Source organism: Heterodontus francisci, chromosome 34 (assembly GCF_036365525.1).
Source record: "Heterodontus francisci isolate sHetFra1 chromosome 34, sHetFra1.hap1, whole genome shotgun sequence".
In the NCBI taxonomy this organism is placed as follows: Eukaryota; Metazoa; Chordata; class Chondrichthyes; order Heterodontiformes; family Heterodontidae; genus Heterodontus; species Heterodontus francisci.
The window spans coordinates 28,638,134-28,654,953 of NC_090404.1; the positions used below are offsets into that span (position 1 = coordinate 28,638,134).

Consider the following 16,820-nt stretch of genomic DNA (forward strand, 5'->3'; position numbering starts at 1 on the left):
AGGAGAAAAGGCCCAAAAATGGAACAGTCAGTAACAGAACATCAGTCTCCTCTTATCTTGGAGAAATCAGAAATGCGAACACTCTGTGTTTGACACAAAGCTGATTTATTTGACATATATCTGGAATACTGAACTGCAGCCAAGTTGCAGGGATTAATATCAAATGAAACAAACTCTAACTCTCAGAATGAATATGATTCAGTCCTGGATATGTGTGGGAAGGGATTCACTCAGTCATGCAACCTGCTGAGACACCAGCGAGTTCACAAGTGACAGCAGGGGTTGGATTCTGCTGTTATTGCTGCTGTTAATCACATCCAGGACTGAATCATATTCATTTGTATATGATTTCATTTCTTTTGATGTGTACTCAGTGCCGTTGGCAGCTGTGTCTCAGTGGGTAACACTCTCACCTCTGAGTCAGAAGGTTGTTGGTTTAAGTTTTTTCCAGGACCTAAGCACAAAAATCAAGGCTGACACTCCAGTGCAGTACTGAGGGAGTGCTGCACAGTCAGAGGTGCCGTCTTTCGGATGAAACATTAAACCAACAGCCTATCTTCCCCTTCAGATGGATGTAAAAGATTCCGTGGCACAATTTCAAAGAGCAGGCGAGTTATCCCCGGTGTCCTGGCCAATATTTATGCCTTCATCAACATCAGTAAAACAGATGATCTGGTCATTATGACATTGCTGATTGTGGGATCTTGCTGTGTGCAAATTGGCTGCCGAGTTTCCTACATTACAACAGTGACGACACTTCAAAAGTACATCATTTGCTGGAAAACGCTTTGGATCATCCTGAGGTCATGAAAGGCGATATATAAATGCACGTCCTTCTTTTAATGTCAGAAATACGGCAGGAAAATTGCACACAGCAAAGTCCCACAAACAGAAAGGAGGCTATGACCACTTAGTGACGTTGATTGATGGATAAATATTGACAGCACCGGGGAGAACATCCCTGCTCTTCAAAATAACTGTAGGGGATCGTTTACGTCCATCTGAGAAGACAGATGGGGTCTTGGTTGAAGGTGTCATCTGAAAGACGGGACCTCTGACAGTGCAGCACCCCCTCAGTACTGCATTGGAATATCAGCCTAGATTTTGTTCTCTGGTCTCTGGATGTGGATTTGAACCCACAACCCACTGACTTAGAGATGAGAGTGCAAGCACCGAGCCATGACTTAACACCTCATCATTACTATTTCAGTTCTCAGACCTTCAGTTACTCTGACAGACAAGCCCCAGCTCCCCATATGTTGCAGAGTGCCTCTCTGAGTCTTTTTTCCCGGGGAAGGTATCGGTAACATGCCTGTGTCCCTGCCCAGGGAGTGTTTTTTGGGACAGTGTGTAGAGGGAACTTTACTCTGTATCTAACCCTGTTTTTTTTTTTCTTTTTTGTGGCCTTTATACCCCAGGCCCCTTTTATATATTTTATGTCGAGGGGGCCTTTATTCCTCAGGCCCCCTTTATATACACACTTATATTTTTTAAATAATTTTATTAAAAACAGAAATAAACAAAAACTCAAATTAAAATGCCATTTTCGGCGTCGACAATGCACTCCAGTCCCTGCGGTGCCCACCGGTCGCGGAAGGCCTCAAGCGTACCGGCGGACACCGCATGCTCCTTCTCCAGGGACACCCGGGCACGAACGTAACCGTGGAAGAGGGGCAGGCAATCGGGGAGGACGGAACCCCTGACGGCCCGCAACCTGGACCTGTGAATTGCCACCTTGGCCAGGCCCAGGAGCAGACCGACGAGGAGATCCTCCTCCCGGCCCAAGCACCTCCGCACTGGGTGCCCAAAGATCAGGAGCGTGGGACTGAAGTGCAGCCAGAATTTGAGGAGCAGCCCCTTCAGATACTCAAAGAGGGGCTGCAACCTCGCACACTCCGTGTAAACGTGGAACACGGACTCGTCCAGGCCGCAGAAAGTACAGGCGGCCTGGGAGTCCGTGAACCGACTTAAAAGTCTATTGCACGGGACTGCTCTGTGCAGCACCCTCCACCCCAGGTCCCCGATGTAAAGGAGACCTCCATCGGGGTTTCCCCTCGCCGCCAGATGGCAACGCGGACCGCCAGGACGTGTCCGGCCAGCTGACGAGGGCGAGGAAGTGGAGAGTGTGCAGGAGCAGCCCGTACGGGAAACCGCTCCGCGCCGATTGGAATGGCACGGAGGGCATTTCCGAGAGGCGGCTCGGGTTGTGCGGGACCGGCTCCCGAGGAGGGTTTCGGGGCCTGGGTCCGATGAGCAGTTCCGGCCGAGCGGGTGTCAGCTCGGCCGGGATCGCTCCGCACTCCCGAGCCTCCTCGCCACCCGCAGTGAGGGGCGTCCCGGGGGTTTCAGCTACTCCTCCGCCCGCCGGACCGTCCCCGGAGTCGGCCGCCCGGACAGCCGAGGCGCTCTCCTCCGCCGGTGGGGGAGCGCCCTGACTGGAGGCGACCATGTTCCAGACTCGGAAAAGATCCCGGTAAAAGACAGGCAACTCCCTCAGAGAGGCGCGGCTAACGGACTCCACCGGGAGCTGCGTGTCGTCTTGAAGGCAGTGACACTGGCGGAAAAAATATGTCGCCAGCGCACACCATCTGGGAGAACGCTCGACGTGCAAGTATCTCTGCAGGGTCCGAAGGCGGAGAGTCGCAGCCTGGGTGCGGACGCACACCAGCGACTGACCGCCCTCCTCGATCGGGAGACTCAGGACCGCGGCAGAGACCCAGTGTTTCCTCTTGCCCCAGAAGAAATCGACGAGTTTCTTCTGGATCTTGGTGGCAAATACAGGGGGCGGGGCCAAAGTGACCAACCGGTACCACAACATGGAGGCCACCAGTTGGTTTATGACCAACGCTCGGCCCCTGTAGGAAAGCACTCGGAGCAATCCTGTCCAGCGCCCCAGCCGAGCGGTGACTTTCGCCTCCAACTCCTGCCAGTTTGCCGGCCAGGCTTCCTCAGCGGGGCTCACGTGGACTCCCAGATAGAGGTGCGTGGTGCTCCACGCAAAAGGTGTCATTTCCTCCGGCAGGGAGTCCACCCGCCACTGACCAACCAGGAGTCCGGAACATTTCTCCCAATTGATCCTCGCGGAGGACGCGGCAGAAAAGGTCTGCTGGCAGTCGCGCATCCTCCGCAAGTCAACAGGATCTGTGATTGCGAGGAGCACGTCGTCAGCGTAAGCCGAGAGGATGACCCGCATGGCCGGCTCGCGCAGAGCCAATCCCGTCAATCTCCGGCGAAGCAGGCACAGGAAGGGCTCCACGCAGATGGTATACAATTGGCCGGACATGGGGCATCCCTGACGCTCTCCTCTCCCAAAGCGAAGAGGCGCCGTCAAGGACCCGTTAACTTTGACTGGACACTCTGCGGCAGCGTATAAAAGTCGGACCCGGGCCACAAAATACGGCCCGAGTCCGAAAGCGCGCAGAGTCCCGAAAAGGTAATCGTGATCCACCCTGTCGAACGCCTTCTCCTGATCGAGGGAGAGAAAGGCGACCGACTGACCAGTCCTCTGGGAAAGATGGATCAGGTCCCGGACCAGATGGATGTTGTCCTGGATGGACCGACCCGGGACCGTGCAGGACTGGTCGGGGTGGATCATGTGGGCCAGCACATAGCCCGGGCAAAGATCTTATAATCCGTGCTGAGGAGGGAGACCGGACGCCAGTTTTTAAGCAGGCGGAGATCGCCCCTCTTCGGCAGCAGGACGATGATCGCCCTGCGCCACGAGAGGGGCATCTCCCCGGTCGCCAGGCTTTCCCCCAGGACCCGCGCGTAATTGTCCCCCAGGACGTCCCAGAACGCCCTGAGGAACTCCACGGTCAACCCATCCAGCCCTGGGGATTTGCCCCTCGAGAGCTGGTGGAGGGCGCCAGTCAGCTGCGCCAACGTGAGCGGAGCCTCCAATCCTTCGGCGCCCTCCGGGCTGACCTGCGGCAGATCCTCCCACAAAACTCTGCGCGCATCCTTGCTGGACAGATCCTGAGAGAACAACGCACTGTAATAAGTACGGACCAGGAGGCCCATTCCCTCCGGATCCGTGATGGAGGATCCGTCGTCGGCCAGCAGCTCAACGAGCTGCTTACGGACCCCCCCGCCATTTTTCCAGCGAGTAGAAGAAGGGTGAGGCGCGGTCCAAATCTTCCAGGATCTGGATCCGCGACCTCACGTACGCACCTCGGGACCCTATGAGCTGCAGGTCCCTCAGCGCGCCCTTCTTCTCTTTGTACGCCTGCCACAGGGCCGGGTCCACAACGGCATGACCGAGGCGGGACTCCAAGTCGAGCACCTCCCTCTCAAGGCGCCCGATCTCAGCTTCCCGCCTCTTGGTCGACCCCTTCGCGTACTCCTGACAGAAGACGCGGATGTGAGTCCTGCCCACATCCCACCATAGCCTCAAGGAGGGGAAGGCCCCCTGCTTCCTTCTCCAGTCGGCCCAGAATCGACAGAACGAGTCCCGAAATCGCACGTCCTCCAGCAGCCGGTTGTTAAAGTGCCAGTATGCGGACCCCGCCCGCGTGCGGAGCGGAGTGAACTCCGCCCACACCAGGTGTTGGTCCGAGCACGGCACCAGCCACACGGAGGCCGCCAAGACGCGGGAGACGTACGCCTGCGAAATGTAGAGGCGGTCGATTCGCGACCCCCCTCCTCCAGACCTCCACGTGAAGGCGCTGGAGTCGGGATGGAGATTCCGCCAGACGTCCACCAAGTTAAGGGAGCTGATCAGTCCCCTCAACTTCTCCACCAACGCTTGGCCGCGCTGGGGACCGGAGCGATCCCCCCCCCCCCCCAGAGCGTGCAGTTCAAATCCCCCCCGAGGATGATGCACTCGCCGCTATCAATGGAGCTCAAGAGAGCGGACACTTCTTCAAAGAAGCGCGCTTGCAACGCACTGGGCCTGGGCGCGTACACGTTCACAAAGTGGAGCGGCACGCTACCCAGGCGAACGGCGAGGTGGAGCAAGCGGCCCGGCACTAGCTCCTTGACCCCCAAGATCTCCGGCTGAAAAGTCGGGGCCAACAAGATAGCCACCCTACTAGAAATAGGGGTGAGGTGACTCATGTAGACCCCACCCTGCCACTCCAGGAGCCAGGTGGCTTCGTCTCCCGGAACGGTGTGGGTTTCCTGCAGAAAGCACACCGCGTATCTCCCTTCCCTAAGGACTGAGAGATTGTGAAATCTGCAGTGAGCCCCTCTGCTGCCGTTGATGTTGAGGCTGGCTATGGTTATCTTCATGTCAAAGGTACTTCAAACCCGTCACAAACACCTCACTGTGAGGAGGGAGTGGAAGTGCACCTGGCCCTCCACTCCCCCAGCAACCCATTGAGGAACACATTAAAACGGCACCTCTCAACCAGTTTCACGTCCGCGCACTTGCCCGCTATCTTAAGGGCGGCACGGACGGACTGTATGATCAGCGCCAGATTTGACCAACGGTCGAGGGCCAGCTGAACTTTATTGTGGCAACCCCTGCAAGCCGCGAGGAAATCCCGGAGTTCCGCCGTGGGGATGAGAGGAGATTCGGTGGGAGGCACAAGGGACTCCACCACCTCACTGGCGATGGAATCAAGGTCATCCTCCGTGCCCAACACCGAATCCCCATCCTCCTCCGGGTCGTCACCGCCAGCGGCCGACACATCCACCACACACTGTGGGGCAGACGTCCCGGCCGCTCCAGCTGGTCCTGCCTCTGTCATGATCCCACCCCCAGGATCGATGGCGGAGGAGTCCTCTCTGGGTTCTATTATGAAACTGGAGCCTGTGGGCGCCAGCAGTTCAGGAACCCCCTCCACCTCTGCCCCCCGGCCAATGTGTGGTCCAGGGGAGACAGAAGTTCTCGACTCCGGAAATCCAACCGGAGCCGAGACGGGAGGTGGAGGGAGGAGGCTATCTCCCGCTCCGCCAGCACCCACAGGCCCAGCAGATGGGGTAGCATTCTCAGTTTTCACCAGGTCGGGTGTCTCCTGGTTGGTGGTGGACTCCGGCTGGGAGGGCTGGCCCTCTGGGGCGTCGCCCTCCCCTTCATTTAGGGCATCCGACCCAGTAGCAGTGGCGGAATGGGCGGCTTCACCAGGCTCCCCCACCACAAGCAGGGCCCCACTTACTCCTTCAGGAGGGGCCTCATGTACCGGGGCCGTCCCCTCCCCTCCATCCTGAGGAATAGGGAGCGCCTGCCCGGACTTTGTAGCCTTGGTGTTGGCGGTCGGGGGAACCTGAGGACCAGAAACAGGAGACAGCTCCCCTCCAACAGATGGGCCCTGCACCTCAGGGCCCTGTGTTATTTCTGTGGAGGGGTGCCTTCTCCTCTTTTTCGCACTTGGGCGCGGAGACTCAGAGACCTCCATGTCATCAGAGGCCTCCGCCTCCACACCCTTTTTTTCCTTTCTTGTCACCCTCGGCCTGAGCCCAGCCCTGGGACAGGTGGATTCCATGGGAATGGGCTTTGGGCTGAGCTCAGGCTTGGGTTCAGTCAAAGTGTCCAGGGGACGCGCCTCATGATGTTTCCTTTTTCCCCGCGTCTTCCTTCCGCTCGGACGGACGCTCCCCTCCCCGCCGGAGGCTGTGAAAACCACAGCCTCCGGAACCGACTGAGCGGTGTCTATTGGATGTGTTGGGGGAGTGGGAGGAGGTGCTGTGGAACCACTCTGGGCCGCCGAGGTGGAGCTGGCGGCCGGGAGGTTGGGGCAGTTCTTACGAACATGCCCCACCCCCTTGCAGACGTGGCACCGCGCCCCGTCCGAGGTCCAAAAGACGCGGTAGGCCGTCCCCTGGAACTCCACATTAAATTGGCCCTCCGTGTCCTCCTCCCGCGCCAGCTGCATAAATAACTGGCGGCGGAAGGAGTGGACATGTTGGAGGCTGTGCTCCCGAAGACCAAGCCGGACTGGGGTGATCCCCGACCTCACCTCCCCCAGATGGTGCAGGTGGGGGAGGAGGAGCTCACTGGGAATGAAGGGTGGGACGTTGGACAACATTATCCGATGCGCAGTGGCCCCCAGAGGGTCCACTGGCAGGAAGGTCCCCCCCACAGTGAGCCCTTTACTCAGGGCCAGGGACACCGCCCGCTCGGTCTTCAAAAAGAACACAGCCTTCCCATACATCTTTGAGGCCGCAACAATGGCCGAGGGGCCGACAACCACGGCCATTGCCTTAACGCAGGCCTCAATAGACATGTTGGGGTGGGGATAGCTCTTCACCCCATGGCTGCATGTCAACAATTTAAAGGGTGACGGGGCCACGTGGGCAGCCACTGAAGCTGCAGCTGCGTAGGTAGTAGAGGGCCCCGCCACCGGTGATGAGGGGCTTGCCATGATCTAAGAGCTAAACCCACCCCAAATTGTGGACTTGCACACCAAATATCAGCGATTCACCAAAAATATTGAATGTGGATTAAAACAAAGCAAACAAACAACAGGTTAGTGGAGAGGCTGAGGTAATAGAGGAGAGGCAAAGGCAGGCTGTATGGGATGACTTGCTTTCTGGAGGTGGTGCTCACAGTACACTTAAAACAGTCTTTGAAGTTGGTCTTCCAGTCTTCTGGTTGGGGGAGAGTCTTCACCTGGGTCAGCTGAAGCTGCCCAGGCACTATCTATCCCCTTCCGTCTGTTTAGCTGGGCAGCTTCAGCTGACCCAGGCTTGGCAATTGGGGTGGGGAGGGAGCTTTCCTGTGTGCTTTTGCAGCAGCACAGATTCCTGTTGAATTGGCAGCCCCACCCCTTGTTGTTCCAGCCACTTGTTCCTCCCCCAACAGTCCAAAGTAAATTACTTGTGTTCAGCACCCACCTCCAGACAAAGCCTTGTTTCCAAAAAAAAATGTCTCTTCTCTTTAATGGAGACTGTTGTTGAAGTTTCACCTCTGCTTAGTTGTAGCTGCTCTCCCTTGCTCAGTGTAGCTCCTCTCTCCACCTCTGCAACCTCCAACTGCCACCAGCACTCTCAGCTGAGGCTCGTTGCTGCAATAAGCAGTCAACCCCCGTGCGTTACCTGTCCTGGGAGTGTTTACAGGGACAGTGTAGCGGGAACTTTACTCTGCTTCCCGGCCAGAATCAGCAGCTTCAGGAGAGGAACATAAATAGGAGCAGGAGTAGGCTACACACGCCTTTGAGTCTGCTCCACCCTCGTTAAGATCATGACAGATCTTCTACCTCAACACCACTCTTCTGCAGTATCCCGAGATTCCTTGACTCCCTTAGTATCCAAGCAGTTATCTATCTCTGTGCTGACTATACTCAATTACTGTGCATCCACAGCCCTTTGGGTGGGAAATTGTAATCCTCTTGTTGAAAACATTTTTCATCATGTCAGCTGAGCACAACTTTCCCAATGGCAATTAGGGATGGACAACAAGTGCTAGCCTTGTCAGCTATGTTCACATCACATGAAAGAATAAAATAAAATTTAAAAAAAATCTAAATGGCTGAACTCTTGTGAGAATGTGACCTTGAGTTTTAGACACACCAGCCAGGGGACACATATTCCCAGCATCTTCTCTGTCAAGTCCCTGAGGATTTCATATGTTTCAATAGACCACTACTACTTCATCAAGCTCAAAGTAATATAGGCCTCTTCTCCTCATAGGACAATCATAAGAATCAGTCCTGAGAGCCTTCTTTGCACTCCCTCTCAGGCAAGTAAACCGAAGTGATATTAATCAGATCCAGGACTCAACGATCACAGAGGGCCCATGCATTTGGGTTTCTGTATGAGTTATTTAATAATTGCATCACAATCCAACCACAGAGCATCATTTTCATTACTAATTGGGGCTGATAATGGCGGGTCTATTACCTAGCATTCCCTGCGGCAGTGACTGTTTCCCATTCACTACAGGAGCCTGGCACACAGGCGCAGTACTGGCCTGTATCTGGGGCATGCGTAGTGTCACTGTGATCAGAGCTGTGCAAGTGCTGGAGGTGAGTGTCGGCAGGGCGCAGAAGAGGAATGGAGCCGGTGGGCGGGCTGGGAAGCTTCATAAACACCTGGAGTCGGACTGAGGCCCACAATAACAGGGGGAGCGGGGCACTGGCTGCCTGCCATCTTGGACAGGGTGGGGTGCAGCCATCTTGGTGAGGGCATAGAGAGTGGGCGGGGCTTCAGGATCTATTCCCAAACGGGTCCGAGTGTTTGGGAAATGGATCATCCCCGACAACCGGGTTTTAAGCAGCTTCACCCACTCCCAGACTCTATGTGATGTTTGCAGCCTAGAGGAGTCCATGGGCCATGTAGCTATTCAGTGTGAGAGGTTACAGTCCCTGAGGGGCTGCTCCTCAACTTTCAGTTCCAGTTTAGTCTCACTCTCCCAATCGTTGGTCTCTGGGTGTGGAGGGGGTGTGGGTAGGTTAGAGGACCTGCTCGTAGACCTGGTTATTGCAGCGATGTGTAGGTCCAGGATGTGCTGGGACCACGCTGTGGGTGGGGGAGTCACTCTGGCTGCCAGCCTCTCTTCCGTGGTCTTGTCTGTGCCCGGGTGGCCCTGGAGAGGGAGCACACTTAATATCTTCTGTGCCCAGTGAGCACCTCAGGGTTCAGAGTGTCTCACAGACACTGGTAACAACATTCTGGTTTAGTTGGGATGGTTCCCTTCGCTTTAAGCACTTTACATCCTTCTGGATTCAACATTGAGTTCAACAGTTTCAGACCATGAACCCCATTTTGATTGTTTATTTTAAACCATTTGCTGGTCTTAAACTTGTTTTTCATGTTTGTGCTTTTGGACAGAGCTGTTCATTATTCTGCCATTAACACTCACTCTGGACAAATGCTCTGTCTTTTCCTGCAACTTATTAGTACTCCCTTTGCCTTGTGGTCCGTGACATCCTTTTAATTGAATCTCTCCCACCTTCACAGACCTTCCGTTTTGTTCTTCCTCCCCCTCTCCCTCCCTTTGCTCAAAGCCTGTTGCATTTCTATCCTTTGCCAGTTCTGATGAAAGGTCATCTACCTGAAATGTTAACTCTGTTTCTCTCTCTACAGATGCTTCCAGACCTGCTGAGTTTTCCAGTACTTTCTGTTGTTAGTTCAGAATTCCAGCATCTGCAGTATTTTGCTTTTATTCCCTGTGCTTTTGTTGGGACTTGGTTGTTTATTTTGCTTCTTTTAGTTTGAATGGACCGTGTTTTGGGGAGCAAGATATGAAATAATGTTCTGTAGAAACTAGAATTGTCTGTTCTGAATTTCTATTCTGTACTCACAGTAATTACTTTTGTAAACTCCTTTTACAGGGTATTAGAAGGGGAGAATTTACAGACTGGAAACTCAAACCAAAAAACATCACATCAGGACCTGACAGCCACTCGATTCATCAGGTCCTGAATATCATCGGCCTTTGAATGTGGAAGGAGAAATGTTTGTCTGTTCTGTCTGTGGGAAAAGATTTCAAACATCAGTGTGACTGGAAAAGCACCGAGACACACACACACCCGAGTGAGTGTGTTCCAGTGACTGACTGTGGAAAGAGCTTTAACCAGTTACACAGCCTGAAACAACATCACACCATTCACAATGGGGAGAAACTGTACACGTGTTCTGTGTGTGGACGAGGCTTCAACTGATCATCCAACCTGGAGAGACACAAGGACACCCACACCACGGAGAAACCGTGGAAATGTGGAGACTGTGGGAAGGGATTCAGTTACCCATCAGAACTGGAAATTCATGGCGCACTCACACTGGGGAGAGGCCGTTCACCTGCTCCATGTGTGGAAAGGGATTCACTCGGTCATCAACCTGCTGACTAACATATTCAGACGGGTGAGAGGCCATTCACCTGCACTGAGTGTAGGAACAGATTCACTCAGTTATCCAACCTGCTGGCACACCAGCAAGTTCACACTGGGGAGAGGTCGTTCACGTGCACCATGTGTGCGAAGAGATTCACTCAGTCTGCCAAACTCCTGACACACCAGCGAGTTCACAAGTGACTGCGGGGTTTGGATTCTGCTCTTGCTGCTTTTAATCACATCCAGGACTGAACCATGTTCATTCTGATGGTTAAAGAAAGATCTGCATGTATACAGCACCTTCCACTACCTCAGGACATGTCAAAGTGTTTTACAGACAATGAAGTAGGATTGAGGTGTAGTCACTGTTATAATGTAGGAAACACAGCAGCCAATTGCACACAGCAAACTCTCTGGAGTGGGACTTGAACCCACAACCTTCTGACTGAGAGGCGACAATGGTAACAACTGAGTCACAGTCAGGGTTCATTTGTGTTGATGTGAACTGGTGTTAGGATCACTGGACCTTGTAACATGATTATGGGCTGGATTTTTACCAAGCCCCCGTCGGCTCCGTGGTGGGGTGATGGGAAGATAGTTCTGGCAGAGGCCCACCATGGATACTGACGCCAGGAGGGCCCAGCCTGATCCTTGCAGAAGTGAGGCTCCATGGCTGCAACTCTGCCGCTGGGTGAAAAGCAGGAGTGACACTGGTGGAGAGGGGGGAGGAGCTAAGATTGTTACTGCAGGGCCGGGAGGTCAAATAAGCATCATCAGTGCAGGGGATGGTGGGAAGGGGTGAACTTTGTGCAGTCTTGGGGTGGGGGGAGGTCAGAATTCAAAAGTGTGTTGAGGGGGGGCGGGGGGGGGGGGGGGGGGGGAAGGGCAAACACACTGTCATTTTTATTGGGAAGGGGCGTTACAGTTTTATGATGTAAATTTTGGCGGGGGGGGTGGTGGGGTTTCAATTTAAAAATTCAAATTTGCAGGTCGGGCTGCCTGCCCTTTAAAAAGGGAATTGGTAACTAATGCCCTTGCCGGCGACGGACATCCCGTCCCCTCCACGTGATTGGGCGTGTGGGTCGCCCCAGCTATTTAAATAAGCACTGTGGGTGAAGGGTCACTGACCCGAAACGTTAACTCTGCTTCTCTTTCCACAGATGCTGCCAGACCTGCTGAGTGGTTCCAGCATTTCTTGTTTTTATTTCAGATTTCCAGCATCCGCAGTATTTTGCTTTTATTTAAATAAGCTGCCGCGCGGGAGATAGCCCTGGCTTTTTGGTGTGCGGGAATCCAGTTTTTGAGCTCCCCGCCGGCAGATACGGCAGGCTCTTAAAATCCAGCCCCATGTCTTATAGATTGTTATTTTTTGTGGCTTCAAGCAGGCTGTAAGATGAGAATCCATCGGGGTGAGGCCTCAAGGGAAGCTGCAAGAGAAGGCACCCAGCAGGGGCAGAGAGAGAGTGAGAGTAAACGCCTGCTCTCTGAAGATATACAGTGAAAGGCTGTGGAAACACGTGAACCTGTTTCTTGAGAGCAGATGTTTGCGGAGGAGTAAAAGGCCAACAGGATCATCGGAAATCACATTATCCATAGATGTCCAGGTCAGAAGTGCTTGGAGAAGCGAGTGAAAGAAAATATTGTTTTTTGAAAAGTCTGGGAGATCCAGCACATTGAGAGGAATCTGGGACTTTTGACCACAAAGGATTTTGTCATCAGAAAGGACTGTGTAATGTATCAGTGTGGCGTATCAGAGCCCATTCCTAATTGCCCTTGAGGAGGTGGTGGTGAGCAGCCTTCTTGAACCGCTACAGTCCATCTGGTATGGATACACCCACAGTGCTGTTAGGAAGGGAGTTCCAGAATTTTGACCCAGCGACAGTAAAAGAACAGTGACATAGTTTCAAGTCACAATGGTGTGTGGCTTGATCAGGTTACAGTGCATATTTATGTGGTACACACTGATGCCATTGTGTGCCAGAGGTAGAGGGAATGAATGTTTAAGGTGGTGGATGGGTGCTGATCAAGCAGATTGCTTTGGCCTGGAAGATGTTGAGCTTCTTCAGTGTTGTCAGAGCTGCACCCATTCAGGCAAGTGGAGAGTATTCTATCACACTCCTGACTTATGCCTTGTAGATGGTGGACAGGCTTTGGGAGGTCAGGAGGTGAGTTACTTGCCACAGAATTCCCAGCCTCTGACCTGCTCTTGTAGCCACAGTACTTGTAAATGGATCAGTAATGGGGACTGGGCAGAGAGTGTCTGTAAATAGAGGGGAAATGGGGACGAGTCAGGGAGCGTCTGTAAATAGAGAAGGACTGGTCAGGGAGCATCTGTAAATGGAGGAGAAATGGGTATTGGTCAGGGAATGTTTGTAAATGACAGAGGAGTGGTAAACAGTTAGGGTGGTACCAAATATCTGGAGGATATTGACAGACTGATGCAATGGGCAGATACATGGCAGATGAAATTTAATGCAGAAAAATACTGAGTAATATATTTTGGAAGAAAGAACGAGGAGAGGCAATATAAACTAAATAATACAATTTTAAACAGAGGGTAGGATCGGAGAGACGTGGGGGTGCCTGAACACAAATCTTTGAAAGTGGCAGGAAAAATTAAGGAAGCTGTTTAAACACAGACCAGACCCTTAGCTTTATAAATAGAAGCCTAAAGTACAGAGGCAAGGAGGCTCTGCTAAACCTTTATAAATCACTAGTTAGATCTCAGCTAGAGTATTGTGTCCAGTTCTGGGCACCAGACTTTAGAAAAGAATCAAGGCCTTGGAGAGGGTGCAGAGGAGATTTATAGAATGATACCAGGGATGAGGGGTTTCAGTTCTCTGGAGAGGCTGGGATTGTTCTCCTGAGAGCAGAGAAGGTTAAGGGGAGATTTAATAGACATGTTCAAAATGATGAGGGATTTTCATTGAGTAGAGAGGGAGACACTGTTTCCACTGGCAGGAGGGTCAGTAACCAGAGGACAGAGATTTAAAATAATTGACCAATAAAGCCAGTGGGAGGAGGTGAGGAGAAATGTTTTTCGGCAGCGAGTTGTTCTGATCTGGAATTCACTGCCTGAAAGGGTGGAGGAAGCAGAATCAATAATAACTTTCAAAAGGGAATTGGATAAAAACTTCAGAGGGGAAATTTTTCAATGCTATGGGGAAAGAGTAGGGGAGTGGGACTAATTGGATAGTTCTTTCAGAGAGCCAGCACAGACATGATGGACCGAATGGCCTCCTTCTGAGTGTATGATTACATGAAATGGAGATGATCGAGGAGCATCTGCATAAGCAGTGCAGAATGCTCAGTGAGAGCCCATCACCAGATCTGGGAAATGTACAATGGACAGGGAGGGCCAGAGTGTTGAAGGAGAGGGAGAGAGCACGTACACACAGACAGAGTCAGCACCTTCAGGAGAAGAGAGGGAGGGGGGAACCAGTGAGTGTAGAACTGAACCCAGTCAGATTCAGCTGTTACACTCACAGAAGGAGCAAAAATGAAGTGAACTGGAGCAGTTATGAACTATAAAAAATGAACTGGTGAGTTAAACTCCAAAACATGGACACATTGCTGCAGACAAGATTGGGTAGGGGGCAGGTGACTCCCCTCCTGTAATACAAAATACATCTGGACTGTTGGAGACCAAAACCCATCATCACATCTGGTCCAGCCCTGGGAAGACATTAAAATGGGAAACAGGCAACTCAAAGGCTTTGAAGCTCAATTATCAAAGACCCTGGCAGAGAGGGAGACTGTGGATTCAAAAGCAAAATAATAGGTGTGACCTAACACCACGGTATCATGATGAGCCATCTTCAAACCCCATTTTTAACAATGGTGCACGTTCAAAGACATTGTATAAACTCTGCAGGGGAGAGTATTCTTTGGTCGCATGACTGAAACCAAGCTGAGAAGGCTTTTCTTTAAAGTTAGAGTCATAGAGAGATACAGCACTGAAACAGGCCCTTCGGCCCACCGAGTCTGTGCCGACCATCAACCACCCATTTATACTAATCCTGCATGAATCCCATATTCCTTACCACATCCCCACCTTCCCTCAATTCTCATACCACCTACCTACACTGGCGGCAATTTACAATGGCCAATTTACCTATCAACCTGCCAGTCTTTGGCTGTGGGAGGAAACCGGAGAAATAGAGAGAGACTGAAGGCCATACTTCCAGCCAGAGAAGCTGTGAGGCTGACCAGCTGAGCAAAGGTGCCCTGCCTGCAAATACATAGAATAGACATCACAGAAGGTTTAAGGTACACAAAGAGGCCACTTGGTCCATCGTTTCTGTGCTGGCTGTAAAACAATCCACCCTGTCTAATCCCACCTTCCAGCATTTGGTCCGTAGCCCTGCAGATTACAGCACTTGAGGTGTATATCCAGGCTCCTTTTAAATGAGATGAGGTTTTCTGCCTCAACTACCCTTTCAGGCAGTGAGTTACAAACCCCCACTACCCTCTGGGTAAAAAAAAAACCTTTCCTAAACTCCCCTCTAATTTTTCTACCAAACACTTTAAATCTATGCCCCCTTGTCACTGACCTCTCTGCTAAGGTGAATAGACCCTTCACCTCCTCTCTATCCAAGCCCCTCAAAAGTTTGTACATTTCAATCAGATCTGTCCTCAGCCTCCTCTGTTCCAAGAAGAACAATCCCAGCCTATCCAATCTTTCCTCATAGCTGCATTTTTCCAGTCCTGGCAACATCCCCGTAAACCTCCTCTGTACCCTCTCTAGTGCAATTACATCCTTTCTGTAATGAGGTGACCGGAAGTGCACACAGTAGTCAAGTTGTGGCCTAACTAATGAGTTGTACAGTTAAACAGTTTAAAACCATCTTTGAACAATTGCGGGAGAGAGAAATTGAAAGGTGACTTTGAATTCCCCAGTAGCAGAAGTCGACCAGAAGTCTGCAACACTTCAGCAAGTTCAAGATGACAAATATCCAGGCCTGCACCTTTGAAAAGACTTTCCTCCCTGGTCAATTCAACCAGGTTTTTGCAAAGCACAAAACTCTTACTTGTAGAGTGCCTCAGGGATTGTTACTTACAGCAATATGTTGCAGAACTTACCCGGGAACAGGCTATTTTAGATTTGGTGTTGTGTAATGAGGTAGGATTAATAAGAGATCTCATAGTTAAGGATCCTTTAGGGGGAAGCGATCATAACATGGTAGAATTTCAAATTCAGTTTGAGGGTGAGCAACTCGGGTCTCAAACCAGTGTCTTCAACTTAAACAAGGAGAATTACAGTGGTATGAAGAAAGAGTTGTCTAAAGCGGGCTGGGAAGATAGACTACAGGGGAAGTCAGTAGATGAGCAGTGGCAGACTTTTAAGCAGATATTTCATAACACTCAGCAAACATTTATTCCAGTCAGAAGGAAGGACTCGATAAGAACGATGAACCACCCATGGATAACAAAAGAAGTTAAGGAGAGTATAAAATAGCGTCATGGAGAGATACAGCACTGAAACAGGCCCTTCGGCCCACTGAGTCTGTGCTGACCATCAGCCACCCATTTATACTAATCCTACATTAATCCAATATTCCTTACCACACCCCCACCATTCTCCTACAACCTACCTACACTAGGGGCAATTTACAATGGCCAATTTACCTATCAACCTGCAAGTCCTTGGCTATGGGAGGAAACTGGATCACCCGGCAGAAACCCACACAGTCACAAGGAGAACTTGCAAACTTGCACAGGCAGTACCCAGGTCACTGGAGCTATGAGGCTGCAGTACTAACCACTGCACTACCCTGAAAGTCGAAAGCAAAGCTGTACAATGCAGCGAAAATGAGTGGTAGGCCAGAGGATTGGGAATGTTTTAGAAACCAGCAGCGGATGACTAAAAAACTAATAAAGAGGGAGAAAACTGATTCTGAGAGTAAATTGGCAAGAAATATAAAAACAAACAGTAAAAGCTTCTACGGGTAAATTAAAAGGAAGAGAGTAGCTAAAGTAAGTGTGGGACCCTTAGACGATGAGAATGGGGATTAGGAACAGGGAAATGGCAGCTAATTTAAACCAATATTTTGCATCAGTCTTCATGGTGGATGACACTATAAACATCCCAACAATAATAGATGAGCA

General features: G+C 51.6%; 2 protein-coding genes across 2 annotated transcripts in view; one reads left to right on the plus strand and one right to left on the minus strand.

Moving 5' to 3' along the window:
* LOC137349252 (zinc finger protein 229-like) overlaps positions 1-16,820 on the minus strand; it is a 725,490-nt gene that overhangs the window by 400,079 nt on the left and 308,591 nt on the right. The window lies entirely within an intron of this gene.
* LOC137348780 (gastrula zinc finger protein XlCGF8.2DB-like) lies at positions 211-10,913 on the plus strand. Its single transcript, XM_068014025.1, has 3 exons — positions 211-269; positions 8,446-8,545; positions 10,740-10,913. Exons 1-3 carry the CDS (start codon positions 211-213, stop codon positions 10,911-10,913), a joined length of 333 nt encoding a protein of 110 aa, XP_067870126.1.